Source organism: Suncus etruscus, chromosome 2, assembly GCF_024139225.1.
Source record: "Suncus etruscus isolate mSunEtr1 chromosome 2, mSunEtr1.pri.cur, whole genome shotgun sequence".
Taxonomy (NCBI): domain Eukaryota; kingdom Metazoa; phylum Chordata; class Mammalia; order Eulipotyphla; family Soricidae; genus Suncus; species Suncus etruscus.
This window is the reverse complement of record NC_064849.1, coordinates 773,014-796,129: the sequence shown is the minus strand read 5'-3', so window position 1 is coordinate 796,129 and position 23,116 is coordinate 773,014. Positions and strand designations below refer to the sequence as shown.

Genomic DNA, 23,116 nt, shown 5'->3' with positions numbered 1-23,116 from the left:
TCTAATCTTAATGAGATAAACAGCATTTGTCTCCTAAGATAGTTTATCACCATTTCCTGAAATGATAGTGATTAGGTCTTTAAGCTCTTCCTAGCTATGAGTTCACAAGACTAGTTTACTGTGTATCAGTTTGGTAAGACAGAAACAATGGAAACTTCACCAGAAATAGTTCCCCCCCCCAAACTTTTCACTTCATAAAAAACGACCAAGGGGGCCAGAATGACAGTACAGATGAGAGATGTGGACTGGTGAAGGGATGGATGTTAGGACAGCGTAGGACTGAAACTCAACCACTAACAGCTTGAACAGCTTTGTAGCTGTATCTCACAGTGATTCAATTAAAAAATTCAGTATTGGGGCCGGAGAGATAGCAGAGTGGTAAGGCGTTTGGCTTGCACGTGGCCAACCCAGGACAGACCCAGGTTCAATCCTGGGCATCCCATAGGGTCCCCCAAGCCTGCCAGGAGCAATGTCTGGGCGCAGAGCAAGGAGGAACCCCTGATCGCCACCAGTGTGGCTCCAAAACCAAAAAAAAAAAAAGGGACTACGCCTCAAACTCATGAACAATCCCTGTCCCTCAGAGTGGGAAGCGACCAGCAACACTTTCAGGGTGGGCGTGGTGGGCTGTGACCTTTCCTTTTGATTTCCAACTCTGTGTGCATTTGATCTGCCACAATCTCCTGGAAAAACAGGAACTCAGTTCCCAGTTCACCTGATGCATCGTGAGTGTGGATGCTTCTGGGCCGTACCAGGCCAAGCTCAAGCTCAGAGCCCCGGAGTGGCTCCTGCTAGTGCCTGGAGCTGTGGGGTTCTGGGAAGGTGGAGTGAGTTGGGCTAGTATCCCCATCCCTCTAGTTTTCTCTGAACGACACCTCAACATTCAGAGTCCTCCCTCCGCACAGAGAGCGCAGCGCACAAGTCTGTGGAATCCATTAGCGCTCAGAGAGGAAGTCAGGGAGGAAAACTGCGGCCAGAGAACTCGTTGTGACCAGGCTGAAGAGCATTCCAGGGCTTGGAATCACGGCGCTTAGCCCTCCTCCTGACCTCCAGAGGCTCTTTGCAGGGGCCTGCCGCCCGGCCTCCTTCCAGACCCCTTCCCCTTCTCTTCTCCACAGGCTCCAGGACGACAGTGGTCGCACACATCTGGCTGCAGTTTGCCTAAAATTCCTGCTTTAGGTCTGACAACAGGAATTCAGGAGGGCAGTGCCACTCTCCTGGTCTGCCACCTACAAGCAGACACCACCCATGGGCCTGGCCCCCAGAAATCTCACAGAACCCAATTTTCTCACAGTGATACGGATGGATCCATTAAAAAAAGAACTGGGGGTAGGGGACAGGCACAGTACTCAGAGTTTACTCCTGACTCTGCTCAGGGACCACTCCTGGTGGCAGTGAGGTGAGATCATGAGTGATGCTGGGGAGTGAACCAAGGACAGGTGTGTGCAAGGCCAGAACCCGATCGATCACCAGAAAGACTATCTTTCTAGCATCCATGGTAAGAAAAAAATTTTTAACCAAAATGAGGACCAGGTGGGCCAGAGCGGTGGCACAAGCAGTAGGGCGTTTGCCTTATACGTGACCTAGGACAGACCATGGTTCCATCCCCGGGCGCCCCATACGGTCCCCCAAGCCAGGAACAATTTCTGAGCACACATACAGGAGTTACCTCTGAGTGTCAACCGGTGTGGCCCCAAAACAAAACAAAACAAATGAGGACCAAGCACTTGCCTTGCATAGGACAACCAGGATTCAATCCCCAGTACACCACACGGTCCCCCGAGTTCACTAGAAATGCAGATTCCTGTGTAGGTGACTCCTACACAGTGCCATGCCCGCTGTGCCTCCCCCAAAAATCAAAACCAAAATGAGAATAAAAAACAAGGAAACAAAACAATTCCTTCCAACAAAGCCCCAGGTCTAACCTTTGACCTACTCTGCCATCCACAAGAGAAAGACAAACAAGACTAGGGGAACCGAGACATAGTTCAAAGAGCTGGGTGGGTCCCAGCTTTGCTGGACAAACTGTGCCTGGATGTGATGCCTGGCACCAGTCCCCTGAGTAGAGCTAGTGATTTCTGAGCAGAGCCAGGGGTAACTAACCCCGGAGCACCACTGGGTGTGGTACCCCCCCCCCCCCCGCAAAAAAAAAACTGAAGATCTGTCTGGTCCTCCAGTTTTATAGACAGGGACCGGCTCTCTTACTTTCTTAATCTCTGCAGTGCCAGGGCTGGAACCCACGGCCTCCCCTTGCTAAGCCGGAGCTCTCTCGCTGATCCCTCGGCTCCAACCCCGGCTATTTTAAGATCCTAAGAAAACAACTCGCCTAGGAAAATAAGAGAAATGAGTCATTCCTCACATTCTAACTTCAAGCCACTTCAAGCAGCCACTTGTTCCGCAAATACCAAAGGTCTTTAGGCATCCTCAGACTGGGTCAATACCTAGGATTCTGGCAACCAGCTTCGCAAAAGGCCTGCTGCACCTCAAAGAGGCACCAACCCAACTAGCCCAGAGGGACCACCCCTATGCTGTGACCTCCCACATTCCTTCACAGCTTTGGGCTGTGTTGTGCCAGGGAGCGAACTCATGGCCCCAAAAGGCCAGGCAGGTGTCACTGAGCTACGTCCCTCACCCCGCATTCGGTGTCCAAGGTGCCATTTTCTTTCTCTAGGAAGAGTTTCACTCTTACATTAAATTACGTTCCAGTCACATTTAAATTCAGCTAGCAGCACAAACGCTCCCCTGGCCCTCCTAACCAGGATTCCCTGAAATGCACAAAATTGCTTTCCTTACCAGAACTGGAAATTCAAAAAGAACAAGATGCTTGGGGCCGGAGAGACAGCATGGTCCCCCGTGCCTGCCAGGGGACATTCCTGAGCGCAGAACCAGGAGTGACCGAGTGCTGCCAGGTGTGACTCAAAAACCAAAACCAAAAACAAACAAACAAAAAAGAACACGGTGTTTTATTATTTCCCCGTTTTTATTGTAGAAACAAGATTAACAATACTGTTAAGGATCATTTCAGGCACATAGAGCTCCAACGTCACTTCCCTGACCAGACGCCCTTGTGGTGCTTTCTGCAGAGTTTCTTCGAAGGCCTCCCAGTTCCTGAAGACGATTTGGAAGCTTTGCCTTATGAGTATATTTTTTTTTGTTTTGTTTCTTTGTTTTTAGGTCACATCCGGCAGCGCTCAAGGGTCACTCCTGGCTCTCCGCTCAGAAATCGCTCCCGGCAGGCTCTGGGGACCCTATGGGATGCCGGGACTCAAACCACTGTCCTTCTGCATGCGAGGCAAACACCCTACCTCCGTGCTATCTCTCTGGCCCCTTCTGAGTACATTCTAGCTGCTAGAAAAACCTTTGTAAGTTATCCAGGAATCTGTTAAGTTTTAGAGAAGAGGGGCCCGAGAGAGAGCACGGAGGTCGGGCATTTGCCTTGCATGCAGAAGGACGGTGGTTCGAATCCCACATGGCATCCCATTGGGTCCCCCAAGCCTGCCAGGAGCGATTTCTGAGCGGAGAGCCAGGAGGAGCCCCTGAGCGCTGCTGGGTGTGACCCCCCCCCCCAAAAAAAAAGTTTTAGAGAAGGATGGGGACATGTTACTCTGTGTTACTGTTTACTTCAGGGTCACCCCGGTGGTGCTCAGGTTCTGCTCCAGGTTCTGTATGGAGAACCACGGAAAGCCCAATTCGAATCTTCTGCGCTCTTCCCAGCTCAAGCTGATTGATCATTTAAAACTGGGCCCGGAGAGATAGCACAGCGGCATTTGCCTTGCAAGCAGCCGATCCAGGACCAAAGGTGGTTGGTTCAAATCCTGGTGTCCCATAGGGTCCCCCGTGCCTGCCAGGAGCTATTTCTGAGCAGACAGCCAGGAGTCACCCCTGAGCACCGCCAGGTGTGACCCAAAAACCAAAAAAAAAAAAATAACCAAAAAAAAAAAACAAAACTGAATCGAGTCCTTTGCACAACACAGACAACAGAGACCGGGACGGGGATGCCTGGCACTCAACATATCCTGCTCTTTACCAACCAGAAGGTTCGAGTCAGCCTTGTGTGGAGCAAGTCTACTGACACCATTTTCCCAGAGGCCGGCGCTCCCTCCGTTTCTCTGAATCTCATTGAACAAGGACACTTTGGTTGTTTTTTTTATTATTATTATTTCTGTTTGAGGGCCACAACCAGTGATGCTCCAGGGGTTGCTCCTAGTTCTGTGCTCAGGGGACCATGTGGGATGCCGGGAATTGAACCGGGTGGAATGCTCCTGAGTCCTACCTGCTGTCCTTTCTCTCTGGCCCCAGACACTAGTTTAAAAAAATAGGCAACACTGTTGTACGTTTAACATACAATCAGTACACAATAATTTTCATGTAACACTATTGTCACAATATTTGTTTTCTGGCAGGAGTCTGGAACCAAACCTGTAATCTCTGTGTGGTGTGTTCAGCAAATGCCGTTAGACAGATAAGAGGCGTTAAAATAGCACCAACCGTGGCTGCTTTCTCAGAAGCAGCAGCAAATGGCTGGGGTGGGGGGGGCGTGTGCTAAACAGCTGGGAGGATGTGCTCCTAGCTCGGTGCTCTGGAGTCAAGTGCCAGCAGTGCACAGAGGACAAGGCGAAGCTCCGACAGTGATCAGCCACAGGCAAGGCCTGCACTGTAACTCCTGTACTACAGCGCCAGAAAAAACGCGCTTTTAATTTACTTTGAATCAGTGGTTTTAACCAGATTATTAATTTGTACCCAATCACTTGATCCTTACATACAATCCCACTTTACTTAACACTAAAAAAATCAAAGAGCTGCTTTTGTCACACAGCTAATTTTCTTCCTTTGTGAGGAAAGGGGTCCACACCCAGCAGAGCTCAGGGATTCCTCCTGGGTGGGGCAAATGGAAGGACAGGGGCCGAAACTGGGTCTATCATGACAAGCAGCCTTCCTGCTGTGTTGGGTGTGTGTGTGTGTGTGTGTGTGTGTGTGTGTGTGTGTGTGTGTGTGTGTGTGTGTGTGTGTGTGTGTGTGTGTGTGTGTGTGTTGGGAGGGAGAGGGAGAGGGAGAGGGAGAGGGAGAGGGAGAGGGAGAGGGAGAGGGAGAGGGAGAGGGAGAGGGGGAGAGAGGGAGAGAGGGAGAGAGGGAGAGAGGGAGAGAGGGAGAGAGGGAGAGAGAGAGAGAGAGAGAGAGAGAGAGAGAGAGAGAGAGAGAGAGAGAGAGAGAGAGAGAGAGAGAGAGAGATATTCTGGTTTTTGCATCATACCTGGTAACACCTTGCCGCTATGCTATTGCTCCCGCCCCATATGGGCCTTTGATTCTGGAGGGCATCACGCTCCATCCTATCTCTGGTCTCCACTCAGTGACTCCCACTGTGGGAGCAGCAGACTTCCTGGGGACCCTGGGCTCGCCTCGCCACTTCCTTTCACCAATAACCCCGGCATCAGAATCCCAAGGAAGCCACAGAGACCCTGGGTTTTCAGGCTCGGTCTTCTTTTTTTCCCTAAGCCAGTCAAATTGAGCTGGGGGGGGGGATATACCAACTTTTGTGATACTAACGTTCATAAGTTCTGATAAACCACTGCCATCGGACCAGCCAGACTCAGTCTCCTTAAGACTCCTGTGAGCCAGGTGAAGAGAGAACAGGCAGCCACCTGCTCCTCCTTGGTGCTGCCGTTCAACCCAGGCTCCAGGCCAACAGAGCTGACCGAAGCCAGAAGTTTCAAGTTCTGGCTGGTTGAGATAAGGAAAGTCTAAACTGAGTACAACACCACCAGTGTGCATAGTCCTGGGAATGAGAATAGAGGGGTCATAATTCACTGAGGCGCTTGGGGTTAAACTTTTATTATTATTATGGGTGTGTGTGTGTGTATGTGTGTTCGATCGTGTGTGTGTGTGTGTGTGTGTGTGTGTGTGTGTGTCGCTTGGGGTTAAACTTTTATTATTATTATGGGTGTGTGTGTGTTCGCTCCTGTGTGTGTGTGTGTGTGTGTGTGTGTGTGTGTGTTTGCTCCCAAATATGCAGCAGGTCATCAAAGACAAATAGCTGTGTTGAGTGTTGGCTGTGATGCCAGCGGACGCTACAACCACCCTCATCTACATACAACCCAAGGTGTAAGTGCCACAGGTAGCACCCCACAAACACCAGTCCCCATAAGAAACCAAGTCACCCCGGGGAAAAAGAAACAGGAAAAGAAAAAAGATCAATGAGTCAGTCTGAGCCGGGCCAAAGCCGTTGTTCCAAGAAAGTGAGCGACTGAAAACAGAAACAGCCACCAGTCTCCCTCATCATGAACCTTGGGAGACTCCTCTTTCCTGAACAACCAATGGTAAAGAGAGGGCAAGCTCTCTACCTGGTCCGGTGTTTGTCTGGCACATTCACGGATGACCGAAACAACAGTTGAGAGAAACTGGATGACCGAAACAACAGTTGAGAGAAACTGGAAAAGGGGGCAATTCTCCTAGGCAGGATCTCAAGAACAGAAGACACGTTCACACGTGAAGAGACACAAACACGGACATAGACGTTCACAAGAGCATTATTCATAGCGAGAAAGACGTGAGAACAATTCAGTGTCCGCCACCGAGGGAGGGATAAACAAAGCGCAGTGTACTCGTGCAACAGAAAGTACTGAAAGATGTTCTAATGTGCCGAGCCTGAAGAACACTGAGCCAAGTGAAAGACACCCAACACGCAGGACCAGGGCCCCCAGAGGAGGCCCACTGAAGAGGTTGCACAGTAAGAGGGTAGAGGGTAGGCTGCTCTGGGCTAGGTTGTGGAGAGGATTGGGACATGCACACGTGTGTGTGTGTGTGTGTGTGTGTGTGTGTGTGTGTGTGTGTGTGTGTGTGTGTGTTACTGAATGCTAGGATGGTGCACAACTACCCACCATGGGATCACTCACACGCTATAAAGGAATGAATTCTGCAGTCCGGGAATCATGGCTTCATAAGGCAGTCTCATCTTTAAAAATCAAAAGCTCTGAACCATGCGTACTTTTATCACTCCATTTTTCTTTGATATTATGCACTTAAATGAAAGAAATTGTTACTTAAATGCAAAATGGAGATGTCTCATACCCTTCAACTCTCTTTTTCTTTTTTTTTTTTTTTTCTATTTTTTCCCTGGCCAGATGTGGGGAGTATCACATCTGCTGTCTCTGTCTGTTGGTCCAGGGATTCCCCCAGCTCCTGCTCAGTGCCTGGGGGCAGCTCCTGGTAATGCTCAGGGCCCAGCCCTAGAGGGGATCTAGCTGTCGGGTCCCCTCCCCAACTTCAGCCCTCGAAACCAGCTCTCTCGCCCCGCTTGACATGAAAGATTCCTCCAACCCTCGTGGTGTGGGCAGACTAGAAATGAAAGGCCGAGGTGCACACTTTCTTTAAAAGAGTGAGAGAAGAAATGGGCTCAATCTGTTCGTTCACGTGAATTGGGTTAAATGCTCGACTGTATAAATCAGAAGTTCTGGAATATGAAAAAAAATGTGTTAATTGGGCAAGTCCCCGTCCATGCTTCAAACAATTAGCCCAATGTTACAGAAACAAGCCCCCTTTGTTATCCCCATGTGCTCGGTCTCTGAGTTTCAAAAGTTAAAGGTCAGGGACAGAGTGACAATTTTCTTTTGGTTAGCATTTCAGTATCTGGCTACTGGCAACAAAGACTATTTTCTTCAAAACAACGTACGAATAAGCCTAATAAAGCTTTCTGCCTGTGAGACTGACCCACAGGCCCCTTCAGAGCTAACGCATGTACACGGAAGTGGTCACGATTTCTGCCCAGTATTTCTGCCCTCACAAACTCTGAGCACTTTTATGATCTGTGTTGCACCTGTCCTCAGGAACACTACACTGAAAGATTCACAGTGGGAAACAGTTTGATCGTAACACAGATGGTACCTCTGCTGCAGAACTATCACTGTCCAAACAGAAAATACAGTCCAGCGACAGACTGTAGTGGAATGAGAGAAGGACACAACTTGTCTTTTTAGGCCACACCTGGTGATAGCCTGGGATTACTCCTGGTCTGTGCTCCTGGCAGGCTTGGGGGATCCTATGGATGCCAGGGGATCAAATCTGGGTGAGCCGCGTGCAAGGCAAATGCCCTCCCCACTGTGCTATCGCTCCAGCCCCAACGACAAAATTTTTAAAACGAAGGGCTGAGTAGCATACACAAGAAGCTGACTATTTTTAGGTGAAGAAAAGAGAGAGGTCGGGGGATCAACTTGATGGATAAAAACAATCCCAATAGGAAACTGCAAATTGAAGACATCTACACATATCAAAAATGACTGCCCCTCAACCTAGAGCAGTGCCACAACATCACACAAAAGAAGCTACAGGCAGGAAAAACCCTCACCGACAGGTTCTAAATAGTTCTGCAAAAATATTCCCAGGAAAATTACTTTTCAGACTATAGGATGGAAAGTCTTTTTGGGGGTGTGTGTGTGTGTGGAGATTTTGGATCACACCTGGCAGTGCTCAGGGATCCATATAAGATGCTGGGATTCAAACCACCGTCTGTCCTGGATCAGCTGTGTGCAAGGCAAACGCCCTACCGCTGGGCTATCTCTGGCCCCTAGAAATGGTCTTTAAAAAGAAAAAAAAATTAGGGGCCAGAGAGATAGCCCAGCGGTAGGGCATTTGCCTTGCAGACAGCCAACCCAGGGTGGATGGTGGTTTGAATCCCGGCACCCCATAGGGTTCCCCGAGCCTGCCAGGAGCGATTTCTGAGCACAGAGCCAGGAGTAACCCGAGTGCTACTGGGTGTGGCCCAAAAACAAACAACAAAAAAAGCTGATGGAGAAAGGGGGGAAAAAATCACCAAGAAGACTCTAGACTGCTAAATGCAGAAGAAATAGCCCTGCTGGAGGAAATAAGCAGGTACACACGTGTATACAACATCTGTCACTTCTGTAAATCACAGCAAACTGGCAGAAGCTGTTGCTAGAGGCGTCTTGTGGGAGCGCGGCTATTCAGGGGCAGAGTGACAGCACAGTTCTAACATGACACGGGTGTGTGTGCTCATGCATACATATGAGAGTCACTTCTGCTGACTCATCTCAGGAATGAAGTGCAGTATGTTTGCTTCCCCTACTTACCCTAGAGAATCTCTCGCATGCTACTGATATGTAAAAATGCACACACAGAGTATTAATACAGACAAAGCTCTGTGGCTTAGCTGCCTCGTATCACTTCTCATCTGCTGTCCTCAACCCATTCCTGCTGTTTCTGCCAAGGATGCTCTTGTCGAGCTCAGGCGTGACTCAAAGCCAAAGATCCTGCTGTTCTCATTTCCCGCTTAGTGTTTGTCACCTTATATCCCCTCTTCAAACTGAGCAATGGATGGATGGATGGATGGATGGATGGATGGATGGATGGATGGATGGATGGATGATAGTACAGCTGTAAAGGCATCTACCTTGCACACAGCCAACCCAGGTTCGACCCCTGGCATCGCCTATGGTCCCTTGAGCCAACCAGGTGAGATTCCTGAGTGCAAAGCCAGAGTGAGTCCGGAGCACCACCAGGTATGATCCAAACCAAATCAATAAAAAAAATACTTCACTTCTGGGACCCCTGAGCCCCATCAGTAATGATCCCCACTCAGGTCTTCCACACGCGCTCCTCCAAGCTACACCCACCGGTTCTTGACACCTGAATTGCATGATCGTGCCTCTAAAAAGCTCCAAGGCCTCCCCACTCCCGAAGGATCAAATCCAAGTCTACTGATCAGACCCTCAATGTTGCCCTTCACCTCTGAACCACACCCCTCTCTGCAACTCAAGTCTGCCTTTCCAGTTCCAGCACTTTTTAAAGCAAAGGCGCCCTTGCTCAGTTCCACTGAGGGAGAGAGGGGAGGAGGGAGGGAGCGAGGGAGGGAGGGAGGAGAGGAGAGAGAACAGAGAAAAGAAAAAAGAGAGAAGAGAAAAAGAGGAAAGAGAAAGGAAAAAGAAAAACCACAAACCCCCAGAACTGTTATTTAATTTAAAATAGTGGTTTCAGTGGCTGGAGAGATAGCACAGCGGTTAGGCATTTGCCTTGCACGCAGCCAATCCAGGATGGACAGTGGCTCGAATCCAGATATCCCACATGGTTCCCCCATGCCTGCCAGGAGCAATTTTCAAGTGCAGAGCCAGGAGTAACCCCTGAGCACTGCCAGGTGTGACCCAAAAACCAAAAGTAAATAAATAAATAAACAAACAAACAAATAATAAAAATAGTGATTTCAGGGATTGGAGATGCAGAAGAGTGGGTGAGGTGCTTGCCTTACATAGGATTCGATCCCTGATATCCCATGCATGGTCCCTTGAGCACTGCCAAGAGTAATCCCCGAGTGCAGAACCAGAACTGACCCCCCCTGAGCACCATTAGTTGTGGTCCCAATTCCCCCCCACAAAAAACACACACACAAATATTAGTGATCTTAGAATTCTAAAGTACATTAAAGTACAAAGAACATTTTCTTCCTATAAAAGCTTTGGCAGGGTTGGGGTGGTAGTACAGCAGGAAGGGCCCTTGCCTTGCACGTGGCAGACCAACATTCAATCTCTGGCATCCCAGTCCCCTGAGCACTGCTGGTGCCACCACCACCCCCCCACCCCGTCCCACTCAAAAAAAAAAAAAAAAAAAAAAAAAAAAGCCTTGGGAAGTAAAGTAATGAGACAGGAATGCTTTGGTTCTTTAGTACTTGTTACTTAAACCTAGCCAGAGAAATAAAATTAAGATTTGGAGTTTTAAAAACGTGAGATTTTAGGGCCGGAGATATAGCATGGAGGTAAGGCGTTTGTTTGCCTTGCATGCAGAAGGGCGGTGGTTCGAATCCCGGCCTCCCATATGGCCCCCCCCCCCCCCCCGAGCCTGCCAGGAGCGATTTCTGAGCGTAGAGCCAGGAGGAACCCCTGAGCGCTGCCAGGTGTGACCCTCCCCTCCAAAAAAAAATTTTTTTAAAGCCTTGTTATTCAAAATAAAGCTGGGGGAAAATTGGCTGAATGAAGTGGAAAGAGCGGGGCTGGGAGCATTTCATCGAGATGTTTACACAGCTCCTAAACCACTTTCCCAGCGGCTCCTGGAGTGGACCCTGGGTTTTTGTTTGCAGACCTGGAGCAAGATGAGCAGGCCCAGCAGAGCCAGGGCTGGAAGGCAGGCGGCACCTTAAGCATGTCCCATAATTAAGCCATGTATCTCTAACTGAAATCTCAATGGATTTTTCTAAGATTGCCTCTCAGGCTCAGTAAGAAGACAAAGAGAATTCTGACTGATAAACACAAATAAATGGGAAGTTTTATGTGACTGGGTGTCCCACCCCCACCCCCAAGCTTTACTCTCTGAGATGCTCAGACCCAAAAGTTAGAGAAAAGGAGACTCAGAGCCAATAAAAGGAAAAGATGTCACACAGATCTCAAGATTAACTGGTGAGAAAAAGAAAGGAAAAAGAAGAAACCGAATTTAGGCAGTCTGAGGAGGCAGGAAACACAGATCAGGTGTATTTTATTTATTTCTGGATTGTGTTAATTTTTTTAAGGCAGCCCATACGAAATGGTTTTCAATACACTGAAAAAACAGCACTGAGAGGGTCGGAGTGATAGCACGGAGGCGAGGCGTTTGTTTGCCTTGCATGCAGAAGGACGGTGGTTCGAATCCTGGCATCCCGTAGGATCCCTGAGCCTGCCAGGAGCGATTTCTGAGCATAGAGCCAGGAGTAACCCCTGAGCGCTGCTGGGTGTGAATTCCCCCCCCCCCCCAAAGAAAAACAGCAGTGATACGCAGGATTTCTATTCACTTCCTAGTGGAGAACTGACTGACCTCTGTTCCCCCGTATCCCCACCCCATCACCAGTGCAGGTGAACACCTGCTTCTCCCCCCCCAAAAAAAAATTAGGGTGGAAGATCAGGAAAGAGGAACTCTAAAAGGTGCTGGAGCTAAGTACAGCGGGGAGGCATTTGCCTTGCACGCAGCTGACGTGGGTTCTATCCTCAGCATCCCATGTAGTCCCTGAGCCCCACTGAGAGTAATTCCTATGCTCAGAGCCAGGAGTAACCCCCAAGTTCACCGGGTTGTGGCTCAAACACAAAAACTAGGAGCTTCGAGGAGAACCGAATTTCAGAACCCTTTTCATTAGAGAGCCTTATTGAGTTACATATTATTTTACCAGGGGCCGGGCGGTGGCGCTAAAAGTAAGGTGCCTGCCTTGCCTGCTCTAGCCTTGGACAGACCGCGGTTCAATCCCCTGGTGTCCCATATGGTCCCCCAAGCCAGGAGCAACTTCTGAGCACATAGCCAGGAGTAACCCCTGAGCATTACCGGGTGTGGCCCAAAAACAAACAAACAAAAAAAAAACAAAAAAACATATTATTTTACCCAAAACAAGATCATCCCTGGTTTCTTTATATGTTTGTTTACAACTTGGATTTACCCCCTAAACATCGACTGTCTTGCTTGTAAACTGGGTGGTCCCTGTACTTATTAAAAACAGTAGTTCGGGGCAGGCAGGGGGCTCCATGCTAGGTAGAAGACTGCCACACGTGTTTCCCCCTCAGCCTGGTCTGGTTTCTTGTGCGACCCTGATACGGACTCGCTCACCTGGGGCTGGAGATACAGCGCTAGGGTGATTTTACAAGCCTTCCTAGTTTTCCTCACTGTTCCTTGCAAATCTCATGACAAACTCAAGGCACTGGGAGCCAAGAGTTGAGGCCTCCTGAAGGGCACCAGGGTGGCTGGGGAGAGGCAGTGGCTGGGACTCACAGCCTCCCACCCACAAGAAAGGCCAAGTGCTCGACACTCAGTGACGTCCTGGCTGGCTACAGGGAATTCCAAGGCCAACTGCTGGGGCCGGGAAGCTGGCTGGCTCAGTGGCTTGCAGATCTTGCCTGGGACGTCTAAGGCAGAAAGTTCAAACCTGTGTCCCACTCGTGCTAGGATGCTGACAGGTCCACTAGCAGGGGGTCCCCGGTTAGGAAGGACAGGACAGTGAAATGCTATTTCAGACTTCACACGACAGGGGAAAAAACACATCCGACAATGGCTTTCCCACAATCACACTCTGCTTTTCTACCTGAGTGACTTCCTATATCCCATGTGTCCTCTAAGAATATATCACCACAAATTTAGTGACCGCAGATATTTCCTCTCCTTCTGGACGTCCATCTCAGGGAGGCCTATGGGCAAGGGGACTGAGTCTCGCCGTGTTCCCGTGGCTTTTTGGGGTGGGGGTGGATTGGCAGCCCCCAGGGGTTACTCCTGGCTCTATGCTCAGAAATCAGTCCTGGCTTGGGGGAATGCTGGGGATCAAACCCGGGCCTGTTCCGGGTGGGCTGAACATGCAAGGCAAACGCCATCACTGTGCTGCCACTCCAGCCCCTTCACGAGCTCTACGGACATTGTTTCCTCGCTTTCTTGGCGCCTAGAGGGCCCCCTATTTAGTCTTGGGCTCCCTGAATCACATCACGCTTGTCCCATCTCCAGCTATTCACTCTGACCCCTTGCATCCCTCCTCTAAGGGTGCTGGCCGGGTCGCACCAAGTCATTTCCCCGTCTCATGAACCTCCAATCACACCCACTAAAATCTCTTCTACCGTATTTATGTGAGGATCGGAACTGGGTGGGACACCCACAGGGATCCAAAATTCCACAAAGTCGCGCTCCTAGTTCTCATGTCCACCTCTGCGGTGTGTCAACATTCCCAGTTGATGAAGGATTGAAAAGACAAGATGAAGACATGGGTGAGCCAAACAACTGTCTGTGCCCCTTCACACCAGAGTGCTGCCTCGTCTTGTAGACAACACGCTGCCTTCCCTGCTGTGCTGCCTGCAATTCCGTGACTCTTCTCCAAATCCTCGTGTGGAAGGTAATGGCTCTCTCATTCTCATTTTGGAGGTGGAAGCCATATTTGGCGGTGCTTAAGGGTTACTCCTGGCTCTGCACTCAGGAATCACTCCTGGCAACGCTCAAAGGGACATCTTAGATTCTGGGGATAGATCCCAAGTCTCCTGTGTGCAAGGCAAGCGCCGGACCTTACCTGCGGTACTATCTCTTCAGCACTCGCTCATTTTCTTGCATGTCTTTTACAATAACTGAAGTTCAAACTGCAGCTCACCAAAATATCTAGCCCGCACCAGAGTCGGAAAGGGCTTCTGTCCACACAACCACACCCACCCACACACTCACTCTAGAGCTAAGACAGAAAGAACTGCCTGCCTATCAGCGTGGTTAGATCCAGTTATTTATGGCCTAACAACCTAACTTAGCACCTAATGTGTATACCACAACTGCTGCTTCTGCGAATGGGGCTCAACAATGCCACCCTCATTTCCTGCTTCCCTCTGACTTTTTAGATAGTACTTGTTTTATTCTACACAATGACCCAAATCCCAGCTTTGCAAGGATGTGAAGTAGTTTCGCAACAGATCGCACACCTTAACTAGGCATCTGTGTCATTTGCCAGATGTTACTGTGTTTCCCTGGAAAATTAATAAAAATCCTTGATATATATGTATATTTTATAGAAGTGATGTCCGGGCAAAGCTTTGGCGCCATGGATCCCTTATGGCTGGCACGCTCAAACAAAAACTAGGGTGCAAGCTGTTCTTTGCTACCCAAAATGCAGGGAATGGGTGAAGGCAAGCCTGAGAACTCCCAGTCTGTTACCTTATAATGCCAACTTGACTGTTTCTATTAAGATCTATTCTTTATCACACCCTATCTGCTCATTCAGCTTTTTCCTGAGAAAGGCAAGTAAATGTCTATAATAAGGATTTTTATTTATGAGTCTCCAGGACTATTAAGGCACCTATAAGACAAATAAAATACATTGATGTTATAATTTTCCCAAAGGATCTGGTGATCCTTATGAGGATGCGACAAGAGGGGCAGGAGAGACGGTAGGGGTTCAGGGGTGCATGTCATCCAAACACGGCCAACGGAGCTTGGTGCCTGGAGGTAGCTGGCACTGTCAGGTTGGCCTTGGGAATCCCCGATACCGCAGGGCACAAACATAGAAACTGCTAAACTGCTCAAACACTGAACATCAGTTGGGAGAAAACCTTCCCCTCAAGTAGCATTTCACAACAATGCCTGGTACTGAACATCAAAAAACCCACTAGGCCTGCAGCAGCACTAAAGGTGGCCCCTACCTAAAAGGAGAGAAAGAAAGAGAGCAAAGGAGAAAGTGAAAATGACACAACACATGGGGCCGGGTAGGTGGCGCTGGAGGTAAGGTGTCTGCCTTGCAAGCGCTAGCCAAGGAAGGACCGCGGTTCGATCCCCCGGCGTCCCATATGGTCCCCCCAAGCCAGGGGCGATTTCTGAGCGCATAGCCAGGAGTAACCCCTGAGCGTCACCGGGTGTGGCCCAAAAACCAAAAAAAAAAAAAAAAAAAATGACACAACACGAAGTGTGACGGTTTCTGAATCTGAGGGTGTCATTTGAGCTCCTTCTCGAGGGAAGGAGGCTGCCACACATTCTGATCATCTTCATCACTGGGTACGGGAACACTGGAACCACCAGAATCTGCTCAAACACGGACTGCTGGCCCTCCCGGGTTTCCGGATGGAGAGCTCTGGGGCGGAATCAAGACTCGGGATGACCCAAGAAGTTCTCGGATGCTAGCACGGGGATCGGCCGCCGTTTTAAAAACCAGGTGAAGTTCGCGTCTTCATGGCGATTCAGAAAAGCTACAGAACACGCTGTAAGAGCTGAGGGGTATTGGTCAACTTATTTTTTTTGGGGGGGGCACACCCATTTGACGCTCAGGGGTTACTCCTGGCTATGCGCTCAGAAATTGCCCCTGGCTTGGGGGGGGACCCTATGGGACGCCGGGGGATCCAAACCGCGGTCCGTCCTACGCTGTCGCTTGCAAGGCAGACACCTTACCTCTAGCGCCACCTTCCCGGCCCCAGTATTGGTGAATTTATACCTAGAAAAGCAACAACAAAACCATCCACATCACAAGAGAAAAAAAGTTTGTGTTGCTTCTCCCTTGAACAGAAGAAAACAAACTAAGCTACTTGTGCTCTGGGCCAAGTTGTCACCCGACCCTTTCCAAGACAGCTCCAAGATTTACACGCACTGCAGGAAGGTCCAGAAACCAAAACTCCGAAAACCCACAGGGAACTGGAGTGCCAGAACAGCACGTTTCACTTGGAGGATGCTAGTGACCTTTGGAAACAGGCTCCACTGCCTCCAACTCTGCTTTAGGAGGCTGAGAGAATGAACAAGCTTGGGCAGTGTTTTGCCAGATCACAGTCAAGTTTCAGTCAGAGGTTGGTGAAATTAGTTGGTGAAATTGCTGACCTGGTGAGAAGAACGCAAGCGAACACAGAGATCTGAAAGACTGAGAGTCAGGGGCTGTGCTTTCCTGACAGTACTGACACCTGCAGATTAGGTTGGTGAGACAGTTATCAGTGGGCAAGAGTGAGATGTTATCCAAGGTTCCAGTCAAATAAATGTCCAATTGTATTCAGTGCTTTAACTAAAGCAAGAAAGTTGTCCAAAGACAGCAAAAAAATGTCTTCTCAAAGATTTCAACAGAGGGGCCGGAGAAATAGCACAGCGGGAAGGGACGCTTCCGGGCACCTGACCCAGGTTTGATACCCGAGTGATTCCTGAATGTGCGCACACGCACGCGCACACAGAGACTTAAACAGAGAAATTGTATCTTGTGTTTTATTAAAATTGTAATAGAATTGCATTAAAATAGTATTAAAATAGTATCTAAAATTCAATCAGGTTGGGCCAGGAGTCCCAAATTCAATCCCAGCACCGCACTGGCCCTGGAGCACTAGTGGCTAACCCCAGTGGTCTGTCTCCAGTACGGCCAAGCCCTGAGCATTGCCAGGAGCAGTTCTGGGTTACCTTGACTGGCACTGTTATGTGGCCCCAACACACTAAATCTCAGTCCTGAATGTCCCAAATTTAAGCAGCACTGTAGAGTTTTGCAAAAGGTTATGAGGGGAGCAGAGCGGTGGCACAGTGGTAGGGGTGTTTGCCTTGCACGCGTTGACCCAGGACGGACAGAGGTTCCATCCCCTGGAGTCCCCTATGGTCCCCCAAGCCAGGGGCAATTTCTGAGCGCATAGCCAGGAGTAACCCCTGAGCATCACCGGTGTGGGCCAAAAACTGAAAACCAACAAAAAGGTTATCAGCGATGAAAAGCTAAACTTCCTGTTACTCCCTCCTTCCACGTGACAGCCATTGTTGAGAGCTGCCAAAGCCAACCCAATTGTTTTTGGTACAATCAAACCAGCCCAGACTGCAGGGAAGTGCAAGAGAGCATTCTTCTCTTTCTGGTGTTTGTGCTGCATATCTGCAGCTCACAGCCAGCCCAAGTTTTCAGTACCTGCCTCTGTTTCCCTACCTGTTTGCATGCTGTGATGGATAAGGGGGTGGGGTGGGGGAACATTCAAGCATGCAGGGCCGTCCCCCCCCCCCCATGCCTCTAGTGAGCAGCCAAGAGAAGAGAGGAAACAATCTCGACCCTTTCATCTCGGTATAAAAGGAACACAAAACATCCCAGTCCAAGATTAAGGAAATAAGCAAAATTATCAATAATCAAACTTGTTTTGTTTTGGGGCCACACCTGGTAGTGTTCAGGAGTTACTTCTGGCTCTGCGCTGGGAAGTTACTCCAGGCAGGCTTGGGGGACCATTTGGGACTCCGGGGATAGAACCTGGCTCAGTCACGCACAAAGTAAACGATCTCCCCCCCTCCTATCACTGGCCCTGGTTAAACACCCACCTTTTCTTCTTTGATTTTTGGGTCACACCCGGCAAAGCTCAGGCGTTCCTCCTGGCTCTACGCTCAGAAATTGCTCCTGACAGGCTCGGGGGACCATATGGGATGCCAGGATTCGAACCACCGTCCTTCTGCATGCAAGGCAAACGCCCTACCTCCATGCTATCTCTCTGGCCCTTATTAAACCGTTTTTATGACACCATGATGAGTAAGCAGAATTAAAAAATGATATTTCAGGGCCCGGAGAGATAGCACAGCGGCGTTTGCCTTGCAAGCAGCCGACCCAGGACCAAAGGTGGTTGGTTCGAATCCCGGTGTCCCTTATGGGGACTGTGCCTGCCAGAAGCTATTCCTGAGCAGACAGCCAGGAGTAACCCCTGAGCACCGCCGCCGGGTGTGGCCCAAAAACCAAAAAAAAAAAAAAAAAAAAATGATACTTCAGGATCATCAGGCACTAGGATTCCATATTTACTTTCATAGATCTGATATATTATGCAAGCTCCCAGATAGCACAGTAAATGAACAGATATCACTCTTTGGGATAGATCGACACTGTGTGATCCCCTGAGCCTCACCAGGAGTGATAGCTGAGAGAAGAGAAAGCCCCGGGCACTCCCACCCCACCCACCAAAAATTAAGTCAAATGAACAACCCACTTTTCACCAAGTAAACCGACATGCCAGCCTTGCGATTATGAATGCTTCGGTTTCAAATAAAAGGATGTATTCTCCAATAAAATAATATCTCCAGATGTTAGCTCTCTTTAGGCAGCATTTCATCCTCTTTAGTCCTCTGCTCCCCACATGCAGGAAACATACATGTCACCAGAGTCACACCAAGAGCTAACATGGTCGGGTGCCTGGAAGGAGGCCGAGAAAGGTATCTAGTCTGGAGACTTCAGGAGAGTGTAGTAAGAACAGGCCGTGGGATTCGTCTCCAGGTCACTGAAGAGTGAACACTCCGAACACTCCCAAAGCACCACCACCTACAGAAAGAACAGGCCATGCTCTGTAAATATAAATAGCATATATTTATTTGTAAAGAATTATGTCGACTGGGGGAAAATAAATGATGGGAATTTATTTTTATTTTTGAAAGATGAGCCTAAGTTCTGGGACTGAACCCAGGACGTGAGGAAGGCAAGCGCCCTACCATCACTCGAGCCCAGGACAGCCTCCTTCCGAACCACCCACAAAGGAGATCCCGGTTCCCGCAGGGCAGTGCTGAGAGTGCGTGGGGAACTAACCTGACAGTTTACCTACATTTTACAGAATGTAAACTCGAGTCACCACACAGGGCTAGTCGCTGTCTAGTCACGGATCAAAGTAAAGCCTGCCGTGAGTCTGCCCCATGGTAGTGCTCTGGGTCAGACAAAGGCAGTGAGTGCGGTGGCCGATGAACAGGAGGCCAGAGACAGTCCAACCCAGATGGCTTCCTGGGCACCACAAAAGAGCACCTGGCTAACATCTCTGGGATTCCTCCTGAACACAGAGCCAGAAACAGTTCCTTGGGACTTTCGGGGACAGCCCAACTCCTCCCTAACCTCCCCAATAAAATAATAAAAAAGGACAAAAAGAAAGCGAAGCCACGGGGGGTGGGGAGCGGGCTGCCTTTAGCGACAGTCTGAGGACGTGCCATCTGGTGGGCTCGCTGCAGAGCGCACGCACTGGAATCGGAATGAGAGCGACAGCGTCCTTCCTCTCCTCCGTGAGGCCGCGACCTCACCTCACACACACTGGACGAGGCCCACGGAAGAGCGGGTCTGCACGACGGCAGCAGAGGAATGGCAAGAACAGGGACCTTGGCTATGAGCAGGAGTCAGCCACCTGGTCACTCGAGGGAGAGAGCACTTCCAGGCATGCATTTATGAGGGCACAGCGGGCATTTCCACTTACTGAGCTGCTTCCCAAGCACTTGCGTTCCACACCTGCACTGCTCGAGGGCCAACTGTATTTCTAGAATAAATATATTCTAAACAATGGGGCATTAGTATTTTGCTAAAGCAAATTTGTGGGCACATATCAAGGGCATACTGTTTCAAGATATGTGTCACTGGGAATAAACAAGTGACCTGTACAATACCACCTACCACCCAAGGACTCACTGGAAGTTATTATCAAGATGCAAGTTTAAGAGAAAAATTTTCAGGGTAGGAGCGACAGCACAGAGGGGAGGGCGTTTGCCTTGCAGATGGCTGACCCAGGTTGGATCCCCGGCATTTCATATGTTCCCCCAAGCCCACCAGGAGTAATTCCTGAGCATTGCTGGCTGTGGCCCAACACACACACACACACACACACACACACACACACACACACACACACACACACACACACACACACACACACAATATTTTTCTAACAATCCTTGCTCATTTCCTGGTCATCTGCTATTTTAAAATTAACAATAACAAAATACCTCATGTACAAAAATCCAAGTGAAATATTTCAAACCTGTTTGGTATTCCTAAGTGATCAAGGTCACCTACCAGGAGCTGGAGAGAGAGATATTACAGAGGATAGTACGTTTGCCGGGCATGCAGTTGACCCAGGTTCAATCCCTGACATTTCTCGTGGCCCCCCAAGCACCACCAGACTGATAGGACTCCGAAGCAAAGAGCAGGGGGTAACCCTGAGCACCTTTGGGCGTGGCCCAAATGTAAAAACCAAACACAAATCAAATCAGAACTAGAGACCTTCCCCCATTTCAAAAACAAACTGATACCAAACGCCATAGAATAGGTGATATACTTTGACTCCTACTATAAGTTGTCACCACGGTCTTACTTGGTGCTCAGGCGCGAACATTTTCCCCACCAAAGGAGCTGTCCTAGTGGTACAAAGGGTAACGTAGAGAAAAAGGCACAACTTCGCAGGGATGTTCCGAAAATGGTCTGCCCTTGAGAACTCTGCGACTGAAGAGTGTGAGGGTTCCAATGGCACTACGGGCCACAAGTTAAGAGGCACTTACTTCTTTAGGGCTCAGACAGTTGTCAAACAGAGTTCTGGGCGGCTCTTCTTCAGAATGGTTATTGTCTAAACAGAACAAACTCCTCTCTGCTCTCACTAAAATACTTTTGAGGCAATGCTTCAGCTCTCAGACAGCCGACCTTCATTGTGACAAGTTCATGCTTTACCATGTTTCCTTGGATTCACACAATGAACTGAATTCCTCTAACAGGGGTCCTCAAACTTTTTAAACAGGGGCCAGTTCACTGTCCCTCAGACCATTGGAGGGTCTGACTCTAGTGAAAACAACACTTACGAACGAATTCTTTTTTTTTTTTGTTTTTGTTTTTGTTTTTGGGCCACACCCGGCGGTGCTCAGGGGTTACTCCTGGCTGTCTGCTCAGAAATAGCTCCTGGCAGGCACGGGGGACCATATGGGACACCGGGATTCGAACCAACCACCTTTGGTCCTAGATCGGCTGGCTGCTTGCAAGGCAAACGCCGCTGTGCTATCTCTCCGGGCCCTTACGAATGAATTTTTATGCACACTGCATATATCTTATTTTGCAATGAAGAAACAAAAGAGATACAAATACAATATGTGGCCCGTGGGCCATAGTTTGAGGACCACTGATGAGTCTATGACTTAATGCACCCTCGGCTTAGCTACTACAGCTTTAGGTCTGCAGCAGCCAGCAGCACTGGCTCTCAAGTCAGCCTGGTGGTTTTAACCCTGGCATTAATCCTTGCTCTGGCATCTGCAAGGGTTCAACTCACTGGATGTTTAGTACGGGTTCCCCAAGACAGCTCCGTCTATCGGTATACCTAGCTTATACCTAGCAAGCCTCCAGGATCCTGAATCTATGAGACTAAACATACCAGAAACTTTACAGAAGGAACTTGAGAATCCTCTGTAAAAACACGCTAAGGAATTCACATCGTGTCTATCCATCATCACTTTTTATTCTAGAAATAGCATGAAGTTCATATACCGTATCTGCCGGCGTTATAGACGACCCCCTAATTTTGCAGTTAAAGCATAGGTTTATCTACATTTTATTTATTTATTTACTTTTCAGTAAGCTTAAATCCTTGAGGGGTACAGCATCACACGGATTCTATGACTAATTGCCTTAGCAGGAAGGTTGCTTCGGAATTTGGCTCGAACCATGCCACTGTTTCCATGGGCACGGGTTACCTTTCCCCAGATCACTCTGGTTTTGTTAGGTTTGCCACCAGGAGTTACAGTGTTGTTTTTTGCTTTGTAAACATAAGCACATCGCTTGCCCAGATAGAATTCAGTTTCATCCCGAGCATAAACACCTTCAATTTTAAGAAGAGCTGTGTGTTCCCTCTGGTTTCGGAGACCCCATTTATAGCCAGCAAAAATGGCTTTAGACCACAGCCTTCCAGCCATGTCTGTCTCCTAATTAGTCCGGGCCTCCACGGGAGTCCAAGATGGCGGAAAGAGCTAAAGCATAGGTTTAGACCTATATTCGCTGTATCAGACAGAACGTTGCTGTGCTGCATGTGATGCATGTGTTCCTGTGCTCATGTACCACAGTGAGCCAATCACAACAAGCAAAGGTTCCAAGGTTCTACTATAAGAGACTTCCTCTCTAACTCTGGTCCATCTGAGCAGGCTTTTGACAGTGTAGATTCGGGTCCAGAACATCGTCTCATTTGCATGCATCAAAAGCCTGCTTGGGTTGGCCGAGTCAGAGAGGCGGTCCGAGCAGCCTGGCAGTGATTGGTGCAGAACATCGTCTCATTTGCATGCATCAAAAGCCTGCTTGGGTTGGCTGAGTCAGAGAGGCGGAGGGTCCGAGCAGCCTAGCAGTGATTGGCGCAGGATAGAGTTGGAAAGTTCGTTTTGTGGCAATATTCAGACAATTTTCGTTTAGCAGCATACTGAAACATTTTTCGGAATATAGTCGGCGTATAAGACAACCCCCGATTTTCGGTTGACTTTTTTGCTTGTTTGTTTCAAAAGTCGTCTTATACGCCGGAAAATACGGAAAATATATTTCATAAAAAGTTAACAGTCTTGGGGCCGGTGAGGTGGCGCTAGAGGTAAGGTGTCTGTCTTGCAAGCGCTAGCCAAGGAAGGACCGTGGTTCGATCCCCCCCCCCCGGCGTCCCATAGGGTCCCCCCCAAGCCAGGGGCAATTTCTGAGCACTTAGCCAGGAGTAACCCCTGAGCATCAAATGGCCAAAAACAAACAAACAAACAAACAAACAAAAAACACCCCCCAAAAAAGTTAACAGTCTTGGGGCTGAAGCGGTAGTGCAGCAGTAGGGCTTTTGCCTTGCATGTGGCTGACCTAGTCGGATAGAGCACGGTTCGACTCCACCCTCCCCATCCCATATGGTCCCCCAAGCCAGGAGCTATTTCTGAGTGCATAGCCAGGAGTAACCCGAGGGTCACCGTGTGTGGCCCAAAAACAACAACAAAGTTAATA

The 23,116-nt window shown here is 49.1% G+C and overlaps 2 protein-coding genes across 2 annotated transcripts in view; both read right to left on the bottom strand.

Moving 5' to 3' along the window:
* SPPL3 (signal peptide peptidase like 3) overlaps nt 1-23,116 on the bottom strand; it is an 83,127-nt gene that overhangs the window by 38,278 nt on the left and 21,733 nt on the right.
* Nucleotides 21,720-22,106, bottom strand: LOC126000748 (60S ribosomal protein L35a-like). The gene has a single exon (XM_049767879.1). It carries the CDS (start codon nt 22,069-22,071, stop codon nt 21,739-21,741), a length of 333 nt encoding a protein of 110 aa, XP_049623836.1. The 5' UTR covers nt 22,072-22,106; the 3' UTR covers nt 21,720-21,738.

Coding starts and splice junctions, on each gene's coding strand:
- LOC126000748 (XM_049767879.1), bottom strand. CDS start 22,071: ATGGCTGGAAGGCTGTGGTCTAAAGCCATTTTTGCTGGCTATAAATGG.